A 16,717-nucleotide genomic window follows, 5' to 3' on the forward strand; every position below is an offset into this window, starting at 1 on the left:
AAAAGTTTTACCAACCTATCAAACTTCCTTCTCTGTGTGCCCGAACCGGCAAAGGATAATCTGGTCCATCATTTCACCATCGCGCACCTTTTATCAAGTCTTTGTATCTACATTTCTGTCATCCTTCTAACGCTTATTACTTAACACATACTCTGAATAAGCTTTTCTGACTCTTTCGTTCTCGTAACCCTACTGTCGCTAACATTCACTTCCAACTTTCTCATTTTACAAACATTTTAAAACTTTCTCACCGGTCTTTGCAGCTTTACTTTCCTATCACCAGCTCTGCTTCATCCTCGAATATCACCCGCTCCATCACTACATTCATGAGCCCTCTGCTTGTCCTGCGAACTAGCACCTGAATCATCTTGTCTTTTCTCTTACGTCTTTCATTATTCCATTTATAAAATATTTAGGGTGTTCCAGAATATATTACTAATTTCAAATTGTTGTCATTTCCACAAAAATTAACATTTTCTCTTAATATCATATGCGACATAGCTGGAATTTCAAAATTCTATTTACCAGTATCACTGAATCCAGAAACTCAACGTCAGTGAAGAAGAGGGCCAAGATTGTCGAGGCTTATTTTGTGATAAAATCACTCAACTTCAACTTCAGAGGGACTCTCCTGTAATATATGCTCCTAGTAGGCACACGATTATTCATCTACTGAACAAATTCATGGAAATAGGAAGCGCCTAAAAACATATGTCACAGAAAGTGGACACTTTTTTTTTACAGCACAGCAAACGCTGAGACTGAAACAGTATTTACTGAATTCATTAAGAAATAAACAAGACATTTGTCGCATTATGCACTGCTATGTGCATAATGCGCCATCATCATCACAAGTCCACATGACATGCATATTTTATATAAGTTCAGTCTCACTGAGAGACATCGGTCAGTTAAATGGAGACCATTCTGATTTTAAAGACGAGTTTTACCAGAGATGAGGTGTAATATGGCCTCAGCAAAAAATTTATGATGAACAAATTATGCAATTTTAGACACAGACCCAGTCTCAAGAACATGGCGTGCTACCTTTTGATGTAGAAAGATTTACTGAGAGGTGTGTTATACAGATTACTTATGGATCACTGAAATGTACTAGTTTGAGTACAATGGTTAACGCTGAATGCCAACAGCTAATTTCTTCAGACTATTGGTCTTGATAATCTTGGCTCTCTTCTGCACTGAATTCTGAGATTCTCATCAACTGATCTGGTAGGTAAAAGAACTGAAAGCTCCAACTAAGGCTCAGAAGAAATTAAGAGAACTATAGTAATTTTCCTGGAAAGTAGTACAATGCAGAAGAGGTATTAAATAAGCTTGGAAAATAGCTACAAAATGGAACTTCTAACTGATGAGTATTAAAGTGTTAGCTCGTGTAGAAACATGACTCAAAGGAAGGACAATGTGGGACTTGTGAATTTCACAGACAACCAAATTTCACCAGGGCTAGAATTCCTAGTGCAACTGTAAATATTTTCATCATTTTCTAAAAAAAAAAAAAATCATTTTTTTGCGTTTCCTTGTTTCCCTTCCCGGCCCATGCATACTTTAGACTTTTCCTTTTAAATTTACTATATCTCTACAGGCTGACTATAGTTTACCGGTTTCTTGGTCCTTACTATCTTTAGAGAGGAGGCTACCATTAGTCTTTTGTTTAATTTTGGTCCTGGGCACCCCATAACTTTTTGTTTCTTTGCGTAGGTTTATTTCGTAAAATATTTGCTGAATGTCTGCCATAGCTACTTTGTTTAGTAGACCTTGGAGTTCTGTACGTCAATGCCGTTTTAACCGTTGTATATTCATAATACTGTAGCATGTTCTCTCTTTCTGTATTCTTTTGCTTGTCCACTTCCATTTTGGCTTGAACAGGGCTTTGGACTTTTATTAGTTGTTTCGTAGATCTGTCCTTCTCTTTCTAGAATACTGTTTTCTGGTGTGGATGTCTGCCTCTGCCAGAGATTGATCTCTTTCAGATAGAGCGGTTCGTGGTGGTAAGTTTCCGTTTCCTAATATTAGCATTTATAAATTGGAACTTCGACAGATGGTCGCTTGCTTGTCACTTTTTCATAAGTTGTATTTCAACAGAGATCTTTCACATTCACAATTGATCCCTGATCCCATTTTCCTGCCGAGTGCAACCAGACTCGCTGGACAGCAGCACCGATATGCAGTAAATGAGCCTCGCTGTCGAACGTTTCAGTTCCAGAGGTCCTTTATTCCTCACACCATTGGACTGTGGAACAGCCTACCAGAGGATGTCTCGCAATTGGAACTTCAGAAGTTCAAGCGAGGATGCTATGCATTACTGCCCTAATACAGTTCAACTTGTATTCTAATATTTAACTTACATTTCTATTTATTTGTCAGTTTGTTGATGTATCTGTTTTTTTAATAACTGATCTCTTTCTGTGTTCCCAGTTACCTTCTGTTACTTCCTTCGAATGAACACCATATTCTTAGGAAACTTGAATTTCAAGTTAATGGTCTCTGTGGGCTTGTTCCAAACGAACAGGGTTCATCTTAATAATAATAATAATAATAATAATAATAATAATAATAATAATAATAATAATAATAATAATAATCAGTCTTTTGCCAGCTTGTGCTTGAACTCTGAATGAAGACCATAAAAAACGTTAAAAACTGGTTACAGAAAACGAGATACAATTTTTTTTGATAAACTACTAAAAACCTCTCTCTCTCTATGTATGTATATATATATATATATATATATATATATATATATATATATATATATATATATATATATATATATATATATATATATATATGGTCATTCTATATATATTAGCTCCGCACCTGTTTTTACCTTTTCAACTGTTTTTTCTACACTTTTAGGGGTTCTGATACTGGCGGTGCATCTGTTTGTTGTCGGCCAAATGGAATGTCCCTTCGCCGTGTTCAGTACTGGCCCCGGGGGGGTGGGGGTTGGGTACCCATAAGTTAACAAGTTATTGCACTTGCCGGACGGGATATGAACCGTTCGCGACAGACGTAGCCGTGCTCTGTCTTGTGAAGATCGTGTATGGAAACCCCTTGTTGAATGGACTTTAGGGGTTAATTGCAGGTTAATTACACTCGAGCGCCAAAAATTAAAGGTAAATTCATAATTAGCAACCAAAAAACTGTAGAAAAAGTTAAGTTAGAAGGCAGTCGCCGCCGGGGAGCTACTATATAGTTCTACCATATATATATATATATATATATATATATATATATATATATATATATATATATATATATATATATATATATATATAATCAGAAATCTGGCATATTCGTTGCGCATATATAAATTGTAGTCAAGGGCAGGAATACGCTGGCGATTCACACTTCCTTTATTACTTCCTACGTTTCGTGATTCATTATCACATCACAAGGGAATTCTTTGGAAAATCGAATAAATTAATAAAAGGACTGAATGGCTAAAACTGAATTACGTTAAAATATTAATCATTAAAAAATCAACTTACACAAGAGCACATTTAAATACATACGCAAAAAACATAACATTATGTCACATACAGACACCTATGGTTATACAAGAGCATGTGAGAGAGGTGCGAAATAATGAGCAGGAAGACAAGTACTGCCAGTTTATTGATGTTGTTTCAGATTTAGCTGGCCTTGTGCCAGCACGGGCTCTTGCTCCTAGAGCAGCCCGTAACAGTTTATTGATGAAGCGAGCCGCTTATAAAGCGGGATGCGGACGTCTGCGTACTTCGCAGAGACCGCGGGTACAAAGATTCTTTACAGGTGACCTGAGGTCAAACTAATTCTTTACAAAAACAGGACAGGTTCTTACAGAAAACATAGTGATAAATAATTCGTTACTTGTACATAAAGCATGATTATTTAGAAAGACAATAAATATACAATTTACAATTATGGTGATAAACAAGGGAGGGATAACTCATATCGTCCTTCAACCATCTTGATGGAATTCTTGAATTCTTCCAGTAAAAATTTATCCTCAGGTGACATGTCTTGATCAACAATTCCGGCTGATTGTAGGGCCCAAATTGTTGGATGGGGTCCTTAGCAAATTTGCTATCAGAGATCTCAAATGGTGTCTTTAGAGCAGCTTTGGAAGGTTCATTAACTGCTAGTCTCATCACAGTTACAGAATGAGTACTGAAAGGGGTATCATCACTAGGGAGTTTACCAGCAACTAGATATCCTCAGGAGGATTCAATCATATGTACTGCATTTGCTTGTGGAGAATGGATGAGGTCAAAGTAGTGATCCACTCCGACAAACAGCCTTACCTGGTAGTTTAGGTACGACAATAGCCTTTAAAGTTATGAGGCTGTCATCATTTACTCTGACAGGTAGAGTGACAGTACTATATTCTCTAGGTTCTTTGGTATCCCAGAACCCACTGATGTTCAGTTGGACAGGCTTGTCTCTTTCAAATTTACACTCTTCCACTACCCCTTGTGTGGTGAAAATACGTTGCGCACCATAGTCAAACAGTGATCTCAGTTCCTTGGTGTGGCCTGAGGGTAGACACACCACCTTCATTAAGGCAGTAGGGAGAATGCCACTAGTTTGCAGCTTTAAATCTTTGTCATTGTCCCCACAATAGTTCACAGTAGAGACTTCAGTCGATGAATTAGGGCACAATGCTGAATGGTGTAATAAATTCTTACATGACAGACATTTGTGAAACTTTACAAGATAATCTGTTGTCTTGTGTTTAGGTGAAGTGCATTTCTTGCAACAATTTTGTGCAATAAGTCTGTGTGGTTTTGTAATTGTCACACTGGTATGTTTTATGTTCTGGTCTATCACAGAACACAGCTTTGAGTTCTTGCTGTCTTGTTAGGTTGACCCAAATTAACAGAAATACTTCACGTTTCTTGGGGTGTAAGAACTTCCTTGAGTTTTGGTCTGATTACCTGGTCTATTAGAACTGTGGGTAGGCTTGGGTTTTCTATGGGAGTAATCCCTATTCTTATCATTGAGTTCAAAGTCCAGAGAGGGGAAAGCCAGAATTATCTTTCCTAGTCCCTCTCTAATATCTAGGATTTGCTCTTTCTACTTGCCAGGTAGTTTTTGGAAAACCAAAGGACCAAGTATCCAGGTACAGTAATCTGAACCAGGTTTGTCTCTTTCTATGCCTCTAACATATTGTTCAAGTTTAGCTCTGAAGCCACAGAGTGAATCTAGATCCGCAGGCCTGCTGCTCGACAAATTAAAGATGAGGCTATTTTCTCTGGATCAGTGTAAGTTGTCTTCAGCATGTCAATGGCATCTAGGTAGTTTTCATTTATGACAAGGATATTTTTCATTAGAATTAGTACCTCACCTTTAAACATCCCTTCAAGTACTTAAATTTGTCAACGGATCTCAAGTCTGAACGGGAGTGAATGTTAGACTCGAAAACATCCCAACAGGAGGGCCATTCTCCATCTATCCCATCAAATTCAGGTAGTGACAAAGATGGCAACTTAAGCCTTATGTAATGGTCTAAAATCTACTGTAATACTCTGGGGTTTGGCTTCCAAACAAAAGACTCTGAGTTTCTCCATCAGCGCTTTGCATGATGATTTTGCTGGCATGACTCCGTTTTTCAGTAAGGTTCTGTCAGGGTCTTGCACAGAGAACCTTTCTTCTCCAAGTTGAACTAAATACTTAAAGTTAGGGTCTTCAAATTTCTTTATTTGAGATTCTAGCCTGAGGCGATATGCCTCCAAGGTTGAAGACTAAGATCACTAGCCCTTTGAATTATGTCAGCTGCATTTGTTTGCACAGATCATTGCAGGTTTCCTCATAAAGTCTGAGGGAGTATGCTAATTGTGCTGCAGACATGTTATGAGTTTTAATTGTAACAAAGCTTAAAATCCCAGGACAATAACACAGGCCTTAAAACATCCCGCTGGGGATGCCAACTTCCAGTGTGGGAAATTTGTATCACTCAATGGATAGATTGAAAGGATGTACACTATAAATTACAAGGGTAATTCCTTCCACTGAATGTTCTCTGGTGATACGGTAAATAGTAATGGACGGACTGTTAAGCATACAATTCTTCCGTGCACATAACGTGTTTTCAGACTTGTGCCAGAAAGTCCAAAGGATTAATAATTTGTTTGGTAAGCCTAAGTAAATTCATTCAGGTAAAAATAAATTTCAGGTGAGTTCAATTAGCCTAAAAGGGGGTCATAGTAAATTAAATTAAGGCCATAAGAATTCCAGGCAAGTTCAGTTAGGCCAAGGAATTCAAGTAAGTTTCGACCTGGTTAAAGTTAAGGCAAACTGAGTACCAAAATTAATAGTAAATATGCAGGCAGGCATAATTTAGGTTAAATACTCTCTTATGCCCATGTAATTATGTCAATCTATGTAAAATTGTTCAGTTTAAGCCTATGCACAGTTAATTCTTATAAGCTCCAATATTATAACAGTCTAACTAAGTAAACACCTCTAGAAGTAAATAAAGTAAGGAAAACAATTAGTTACATCTTTAAAACATGCGAGTAAAACGTTAATTGGCGAAACTGCTTCCTATAGAACGACTGTAAACCCAATCGCCTGACCGAGACAATGGTGACCTAACCTAGGAATCGTATACCAACCTGCATTAAAGTTAGCCTGGTTTAAACATACTGATCTTAATTTAACCCTAAACTGAAACACCTAGTTATGTTCCTGGAAATAAATTTGTACATTGATAAAATTAATGCCACTTACTATATGTATTCCAGCGACAAAAGGAACAAATGGCAACTTCAATAAAAAAAAACTGATAGTAACAAGCCAAGTGAAACAAACCACAATATATATATATATATATATATATATATATATATATATATATATATATATATATATATATATATATATATATATATATAATATGGTTTTACACTTGGCATGCCACTATCAGTTTTTTCTGTTTTTGATGGTGAGGAACTATTGAGTGAGCCTTTGGTAATTGTTTTATTACCGTTTTCTTCCATGTACATAAATTTTTTATTTTTTTTTTATTTTTCTCAGATTCGTCAGATTGCACAGCATTATGGCCAACACATTTTAAGATATTTTTTCTTCTGATACTTTTATTTTACATCATTTACCTTAGAATCAATAGTCTATTGTAGCTCTTCATTACTTCTTCCGATGCTTTGATTAGCTCATTTGGTGTATATACAGAAAGTTCTTAGGGAGGGCCATTGTAACCTGTCTTTGAATCTAAAGTTGGCTTCGATTACGGTCATACCTGCTTTAAACTGCAAGATCTTGAGCTTATTACATATAGCATGATGGTTTTAATTACAGTTAATGAATTATGGTGTTCCATAATATGATCGCTTGGCTGGCCGAGCGCACATTTGGGTACAGCGTTACTTTTTTTTTTTTCAGCATGACCATATTTTCTGCAGTGTTTATGTTGTAAGGGTTTAAGAACATATGGCCTTATCTCGTTTCGAGTTAAAATCTTATTTTAGGGAGTAGATTTTGTCCGTTGAGCTTTATTTTTCCTACTTTTAGCGATGCATCTTATTTCTTGAACTAAGTATATCATATATTTTAACATTTTCAATGTTTTCATATCTTTTTTGGGAAGAAATCTAGCAATGTTGCTTTACGAACTTTTTGTCTATTAATATTATTCCTTCGTGCGTGCTTAACATGGTCATGTCTTCTAACAGTCATTTCAAAATCATATAAAGTTCTTACCATTGTTTAGTTATGGTTTTAATCGTTCATTCGTTTTCTCTCACTTATCTAAAGAACATATCTTTCGATGGACTACTAAATTTCTTCTTGATTTAAGACACACTGGCCAACTTTTACTCCCAAAAAGGGATTCAAGTTGGAACAGTGTTTAATTTGGTTCGAATTTTCCCTTTGGTTTTGATTTTCCTCATATGGTTCCATTGTTACATACTGGGCCAGTTTGGTAATGTTTCTTGAGGATTAAGAAAAATCTACATCCACTGGCAGCCATTATGTAAGAGTAAGTTATTAGTCGTATGATGTAAAATAAATAATTAGTCTAGGATTTCCTTCCACCTACCAGAGGGATAAACGGGGGAAGAACGTTGTTGTTATAATTAGTGACCGGCCACGGAGAATTTCCTAGATTTATGCGCTGCCCTCACTGACCTAAGGATCGTCATTCAGTCGTCATGGGACCCAACGTTGAGGGCAACATTTGATGTATTCTTTCGCCTCGCCGGACCACGTGAGCAATTCATATTCTACGGATGAGGAGCTATGTCCGGTACAAAAGTAAGAGCAAGCTCCTTAAGAACTAGTAATTATGAGGTGGACCCAGGTAGACGTTCTGTATAGTTCCTAACTTCTAACAACATGGGGCAGAGTCTGGACGAGATGCTTTCGATCAGGATATCCTTTCGCTTTCAACCTAATTCTGCCTCTTTGGCAGATATTCCTTTTTTTATGTCAATAAAGTAAATATTATGTTCCATATCCATGGTCCAATCCGTCTTACAGTATTTACATTCCAACCAGACAGCAGTTACCTAAGTACAGTGATATTTTTAGGCATATGGCCTAATTTTGGGTGAACGTATCTATTCTGGTCTACAATTTTAAATTTCTATGGTGGGCAATCTCCACTTCATTAGAGATTGACGGTTTTGAAAACTGACATACGATCTGTGTTACTTATTATTTTGTGTTTCAAATAAGTGATTATTGTTTTACTTTAAAAATTCCCATACTTTGTTTTCATCCAGTTTCTTATCTTGAATATGGGATAGTGCTGCCATTCCCTGGCGTTGTTGTGTGCATCACATTTTCATTATTTTGTCAGTTCTGCCATCATTTTCTGTCATATTTTGCAAAGCAATGAACTAACTTTTTGTGGTTGTTGCAGTCAGCCATTCATCTGGCTTATTGTGTCTAAGAGACATCCCTTGAGCTGGACATTGAGTAATTTGTTCTCAAAATCTTGGGACAGGATCCACCTTTCAGTTTTGCGAACAAGGTTTCCAGACCAATCACTTCTTCTCTAAACAGGCTGTCAAATGTACAGGAGTTGGATCGGTTCAGAAATGATTTTTTATATGCTCATATGACTCAAGGGCAATAAAACTTGATTTGTCAATTGTTTCATGTGGTAGGCTATATCCACACCAATAGTCTTTGCTGCTCTTTGTTCATAATCTCTCATGAGTATCCAGCATAACAAGAAGTCCTGAGAAATCCTTCCAGGTTTTGGAGTCCTGCCCTTTGGATGGTAGGAACAGTATTGCTATACAACAGATATGGCTGTACTATAATTAATTCACACCACCCGTGCATCCGATATCTAACCCTGATTGGCCATTGACCAGCCAGTCACAGGGCTGGAAACTGGTCAGTCTCTTCAAGCCGTCACCGAGTGAACATCTACACTGCGACCTCTCCTCAAGAAATATGTCTTTCAAAAGTTATAACTTTCATTATAACTCAGTTTTACCAGAAGAAAAATAGTATTTCTCAGTTTCATCACTAAACATCGGCAAGCCAATGATTTAAGGATTATAATGATATATGAATTATGTACTTCAGTAAACTTAGTGCTAATAATTGTACTTTTTTTTTTTTAGCTTGATGAGTTGCAGAATATGTCTAAATTTCCTTTGCACTTATTTCTTTCATGTCAATTTCATCTCCTTTGGCTGATGTGCTTGCTGTCCAAATAGCTGGTAATTTAGATTATTTTACAAGGAGGAGAGTGTGCAATACAAGTGATCTCTAATAGAAACACATAAAGTAGGAATAAATTTAAGAGAGGGAGTTGGTAGAGTAGAAAATATTTAAAATATGAAAACAACATGTGTGAAATATGCAGAGGAAGCAGTTCATCAAACAAGTGGCTACGGGCTGTCAAAACGGGGAGGAAAGTGTTGTTGGAATGGAGGGTACAAGAGTCAGTCAGGAGTTAGTCTTGGGCTTTCATGGGAAGTGGGGTAATGTGGCTTTTCCTTAGTAACATTCACTTCCGTGTGTAACATCCCTGCCTACATGAGTTAGGGTAGAAGAGACGCTTTAGCCTTACCAGGCAACTCCTGTAGGAGAAGCATGCTCTGGAGTCAAACTAGAGGGTGGAAGGGACCTTTTAGCATTGGTAGGTATGTAAGGAAGGTATTGAGTGACATACTGGCTGAGTGTTGTCTAGTTTATTGGTGGTTCCTTACTGAATCCATGTACAGAATCTTCTTAGTTGTTATTGGCTGGTGTGAGCCGCAAAGTAGTTTCTACACACAGACAAGGCAAAACAGAGATTATATTTCGGGCATCCGTGCTTGTTGACAGACAAACAGATGGCGATTGTGAGAGATAATAAACGTACAATGGTAAAACATATATCAATGGAAAGGCCAGGAAATTCCACATATGGACATTTGCATGTAGCATATATGTGAAATGGCGAGACGTTTGGCGCCTTCACAAACAGAAACGTACACACAGTTTGACACACAAGATTCGGTGGAACATTATCAGTACATGATCGAAATGCTTGCATGGCAATGCAAGTAGTGGCGATTGTACGTGAATCTAGACAACAATGGTTAGAGAGAAATAGACAGGAATATTGTATGGTAGAAGTTGCGTTCCTTCAGGCAATGGCCGCTGACGCACGGGAGGGAGAGAGAGTGGGATGCTTTGTCGTCTTGTTTTGTCCGATGGATGACACACACACGTGCCTGTAAGAACGCCAAGCGGTCCCTTACAGGTATCCCTTCTAAGAGAAGGTTACTCTGAATATAAACCTTGTTCTCCAACCTTGGACTATGCCATAGCCATTGTACCATGGCCTTCCATGCTACTAGGTTTGAGGTCCCTAGCTAGAGGGTGCAATCCCGCACTTTTCCTCTTTTGTTCAATTTCCTGTTTTTTCGAAGTGTGTGGGGCAGGCTGATGAGAAAGCAAAAGTTGCTTGGTGGATTATCAGGAAAGTGCCTTCTTCTTTAATAAATCTTCCCTCCTCATCTTTTTAGAATCTCTGATTCCATCCTAACTGCCTTCCCCTAGCAGATATGGCAAACATGGCTGGTTTCTTTTCTGCCTTGCAAAGTGGCCCAGCTTCACCTTGTCGACCAGTTGCTCCATGCACTGTTTAGATGACATATGGTCAGTGTTGAATATCCTTTTACTGAAAACATTGTAAATAACATAAATACTGTTGTCATTTATTTTATTGTTTGTTCTGTTGATTTTACTGCTGTTGCTGTTACGAATACATTTATTAGATTTGCTTCTAATTTTATGTTGTTTATTTTCATTTTTTTGGGAGGCATTGAACTTAACCCCAGTGCCTGGCAATCATTACCATAAGAAAAAATGTAGAGTACCTTACACAAAATTTGATGCTTAGGATCAAATTTTCTTGACCTCTATGAATTGTGCCTGTATTAATGATGTGATGGCCCTGACTTCATTTACCCCACATGCGCAACGGGGTGTTTACACTAGGTCTGGACGAGCCAGAGGATGTTGAATGAAATGCCGATGGCTATTTCAGTAAGGTATGGGCCTAGAAAGGCCATCAAGATCAGGACAAATGACCAGCCATGGCTGGATGATATATGTAGACAAGCTTAACATGACAAACAGACCAAAGTCAGCATATGGAGACGAAATTGTTCTCATGAAAGCTACACCATTTTATGTTGAATCTCGCTATGCTGTGAATAAAATTTTCTATATAGCCAAGAGATGTAACTTGTTGACTCATATTTGTGAATTGTTCACATTTAGCATGAGGTGTAAAGCCCTAAGTCCTATCGTTGTGGCGAGGATGCTTTCTCCTGAACCATGTATGATAGTAACCTTGCTTTCTATCTTATCGGGCTGTTAGGAAATCCTGCTATTGAAATTTGGGAGCACGAATGTACACATTGGTGTATAGGAGCGCATCTTCATATGTAAAGGCAGTAGTTTTCTTTAGTTTTGGACTGTCAGTTATGGGCTTTCGACTCAGGCACAAGAGTCACTAGTGCTCTAAGAGATAGTGTTCTTTTTTTCCCCTTGTAAGGATCCTCTGACAAGTCTCGCTACAGGTGCCTTACACCCTGTTGTGGTTCCAATGTCTGGCGATAGTACTTGCCAGTAAGGATCACACAACAGGCGGGAATGTTGAGAAGCTTTTTTCTCCCCATTAAAAAGCTTTTAGTTCGCTTGGCTGAACATTATTTCTCTGGCTGCACCAACCCACCATCTTCATTCAATGTGGTAGTCAGCTAACATTAACAGTAGGTAAAATTCATTCCAAATAATGAAAATTTTCATGATAAAATTAATTATTTGGATACTTACCTACTGGTAAAGTGGAAACCCACCCAGCCTCCCCACATCTTAATGGGTGGTCAAGAAGTATTCTGACAAGAATGCAAACAATCAAACACCACCTAGTGGGGAATACGTGAGTACAGAGACAGCCCTAGCGGGTTAGCCAAGCATTATTTTGGTTTTTTAAAAGCCGATCACACCTAATGGCGTGAAGATATAAGCTAACTCTAACGGTAGGTAGTATCCAAATAATTAATTATATCATGAAAATTTTCATTTTCATAAGGCTTTAAATTCCTATAATTAAATTCTTAGAGAAGAGTGCACGTCTCCAGAATTTTCTGCATCTATGCAGTTGTCAACATAAGGATTTAGTGTATTCTTCATAGGGAGTGGGTAAATATAATTGTCCAGATTTTTCATTTAAATGACAAATGAATCCCTTACTTACAAGCCATCTTAGGTGCATAGTGACAGAAACAAGAATTAAAAGCATAGCTTAATGTCATTGTTTCACTTTGGTTTTACGTCATCAATTGCTAGAATTCTGTTGGTGAAATTGAATGCCACCAACCTCCATCTATGTTTAGAGAGCAATCAAAATCATCAACAAAGCCACACACAAGTCATTACCTATGAATCAATGCAGACGGAGCAAGGACAGAAAAAGGAAAATGGAGAGGTCCGAATGCTTTGAATTGGCTTTGGCATTAAGATCCCTGGCAGGGTACCCTATTGCTATTATCATCACCAAGTTCTCCCTTGCATCATGCAAGCATTCACTTCGATCAAGTACTGAGTTATCAGGAGCCACAGTTCAACAGTTGGTTTAACCTTTGATTTTTTTGTCAGATTTGTTGTTGCACAATGCCTAAATATACCAAAGATAATGAGTTTTAGATACAGTAATGAATCTCTGGCAAGAACAGGTATTTTTGATGTGGTGATTGTAACTGCAGCTTTGATTGCTTTACCAACATTATTTCCTTTAATGCCTCCACGCGTACAGATCCCACATTTATCAACCTTTATACCAAATTCAAATAATTTGTTGAATAAAATGTGATGGCTTACTTTTAATAATTGTAAATGCTGGCCATATTACATCAAGAGCTGCTGTGAAAGCAAGAATTATTGGGTAAAGCAAACTGGCTATAGGGTACCTATTCAAGTGTTGGATATCTTAAAATGCTCCTGTAATTTATCACATCTGATTACACAATTGAAGGCTGTCACAACTCTAAAGCATCTGATAATTCAGGGGGGGATTTGTTCCAGCGCCATGCCCAAGCTGATTTCCGCCGTAAGTTGGTGTTTCACTTAAAATCTATAAAAAACTGATAACACAATTGCTGTATATCATATCAATAGACAAGGGGGATTCTTCTCATTTTAAAAACAAAAAGTAAACCCCCCGTATTCGTGTTCTCATGATTCACACATTTCTCTATGGAACATGCATACAGTACACATTATTTGCAGAAAATTCGCCAATTCACGGTATTTTTCACTGAGAAATATTCACTGATTACTGTATTTTCATGACTAAATGCACTTTTTGTGATTTTTTAAAATATTCAGGTACCCAAGATAAAAGTTTTAAAATATTCAGGTACCCAGATAGTTACGACAATTTGATTTTGCGATGGGGTAAGCAATCAATATCGATACGACAATATTTAGAAAATATTTTTAAATGTTGCGCGGGCGCAGGCAGCAGCATACAATCAGGCAGCGAGAGAGACCAAATTGCAATAGATTAACTTCTTTTCCTCCATCTCTTTATCCCATCTTCTAGTTAAAAAAAGTAAAAGAGAATGATAAAAGTATTGTTAGTAACTTTATATTCTTGCGCAAATGCGTACAGCTATATACAACCAAATGGGAAACTGTTGTCTTGCTTATAACCGAATCAGATAACAGCTGTTTTGCTTTCAACCATCGTACGGTAGTAAACAATTACCGTAGTTATGTTACATATGACTTTTAGTATAATAGGACTGATATATTTGTACATTATACCCTTATTTACTATGGATAAAAGAGCAGCAAGGAAATATACTGCTAAATTAAAGCTTCAAGTTGTAGCTGAAGCTGAGAAAACAATCTTCAACCTGCTAATGACTATAAATTATCATGCATTGGCAACATGGATGAAACTCGACCATAAATAAAATTGGAGAGAAAGTATTTTAATCAAAACTACTGGGCATGAAAGAACACATATTACCGCTGCTTTCACATCAATAAAAGGTAAGTATGTAAAGCTCGTATTATGATGAAATCAAGTGAAAAGAACGAGTGGAACCATGATTTTTTATTTACACAAAACAAACATGCTCCCAAACAGCCAACGTCATCTATTAACGAGAAAAATAGCTACATTAATTTCACAATGAGACATATTCCAGTTACATTTTGCCTTAAAAACACTTCGTATAACGAAAAAGCCCCATACAAATGAAGTACCTAGAGATTCATTTACACTAACTAGAGGCAATAAAAGCTCTCTGAACTGAGTTAAATATGGCGAAATAAACTTACCGTGTAATTGATTTCCAAACCAAAACATCACTATGATCGCATCTTATAATACAAAAGCAATATAAGAATATATACAATATTATTGGATACAGTAAAGCGTAACATTTTAAAAGATCCAAGGAAAAGAAGCATATTCATTATGTTGATGTTTGTATAACACAATTATTAATATGTGAATATAGAGTATTGTATAATGTAGACTAGGCTACCATATATGTATACGATATACCATAGTGTAGGCTAAGATAGTTCTTTTTTGTTATTCAATTCCTCTTTGTATTGAATTATCATAAGTCAATCTGGATGAACCTCCAGAATTAGCGGATGATAATTACCATACTGTACGTGTAGAGAATACTTTGTAGCATAGGCTAGGCTACCATATATGTATGCATGGTACTGATCACCCTAGTGTAGGATAGGCTATATTCGAGATAACGTTTTTTCCAACAAATGATGGGTTTTTTGGAACCTAACCCCATCGTAAGTAGGATAATACCTGTATAAGCATTTTCTGGTTTTTTTTGCGTTTGAACTATCAAAATAGCAGTTCTAAGTGTTTTTAGAAGGGTTTTAAGTATTCAAAGATTTTAGCTATTCACAGGGGGGGTGTGGTACTCCCCCATGAATACAAGGGGTTTACTGTAATTCCTCCCAACTTATGGCATATTTCAATCTGTTTCTGTACACTTGTAGGAAAATCAAACAAAACTATATAAGTAAAGTCTTTTATGTGCAATCATTTGAGGTTTAGATTTATTAACCATTTTGAGACCATAAATCTAAACGCAGGCTTTCATATGCAAAACATAGAATTTATGGTATTCTTATATTTTCCAAGTTAACAATACTATTGACAAAATGCTATCAACTTAACAGTAAAATACTCTACCAACTGAAAACTTAAGTAGTTAACTTGCTACAAAAATTGAATTTTACAATCATGATCAACCTAATGAAAAAAATACTGTACAACAGTTGTAAGGAAAGACAAATCCCTCATCAATGGATACTGCAACAAATAGATGGTATGAAAACTACAATGTAGGACCCAAAATATACAAATTCAACTCTTGATCTATTAACAAGTACTACAGTAAACAATATTCCAAATTGCATTGATATATATCTGAACACCGAAAAAAATTAAGCAAAACTTTTCAAATTCTTCTTGAATTTCTCAAGATCAAAAAAGGAATTCCTCAATTACACAATTCAGTTGTTTCCCTACTTGTTACGTAAACATTGTAGTGTTAATACATTCTCTGTAACAAGTACACTTCAGTAACTGCTAAGTACTGAATGAGACTGATATTGGAATTTGTAAAGAGAGCATGAATCTATAAAGGTCTCCCTCATAAACATTCATGGTAATGTCCTGCAAAACATAAAATTCAGTACAGCAAAAACAACTTTGTCAAAAGGAGCTTTAAGACAACATACATAAGGACCAAAACATGAAAATGTGTAAGGCAGAATTCTTGATGGCAACCAAACTTGATAAAAGGCCTCAATAACTTCTAATTTCACACACACAAAAAAGTTTGATCTCTCCATATAACAAAAAAAAAATATATATAATATGAACAGATAAGAGAAAAACTGTCATGCTGTACCTTTCTAAACAATATTTACTTAAAGCAAAGAATAACATACTAAATGCTAGTTAATGCTACTGAGAAGGGCTTTACAACTTGAGGACAAAATGAATATGAAAGACATCTCAGATAACGTTGCTTTCGTAGAAGATGTGGCACTAAGAGTGGCACCAACTGCGGCACTGATACATGGCAAGCATTCACAATGCTAGAAAATGGAAAATCTACCATCTAACCACACAAAATTTGGCCACAACCATCAATACTTGTATCTCCCTGAAATA

General features: G+C 36.6%; 1 protein-coding gene across 2 annotated transcripts in view; it reads right to left on the bottom strand.

Annotated features, from left to right (window-relative positions):
• Nucleotides 1-15,549: 15,549 nt before the first annotated feature.
• LOC136853977 (transformer-2 protein homolog alpha-like) overlaps nucleotides 15,550-16,717 on the bottom strand; it is a 176,819-nt gene continuing 175,651 nt past the window's right edge. For both annotated transcript variants that reach the window (XM_067129898.1, XM_067129899.1), the window contains exon 8: nucleotides 15,550-16,709. In XM_067129898.1, the coding sequence (XP_066985999.1) occupies nucleotides 16,693-16,709 (17 nt within the window). In that variant the 3' untranslated portion in view covers nucleotides 15,550-16,692. The remainder of the gene's footprint in view (nucleotides 16,710-16,717) is intronic.

The sequence above is a fragment of the Macrobrachium rosenbergii genome, chromosome 28 (genome assembly GCF_040412425.1).
Source record: "Macrobrachium rosenbergii isolate ZJJX-2024 chromosome 28, ASM4041242v1, whole genome shotgun sequence".
NCBI lineage: Eukaryota > Metazoa > Arthropoda > Malacostraca > Decapoda > Palaemonidae > Macrobrachium > Macrobrachium rosenbergii.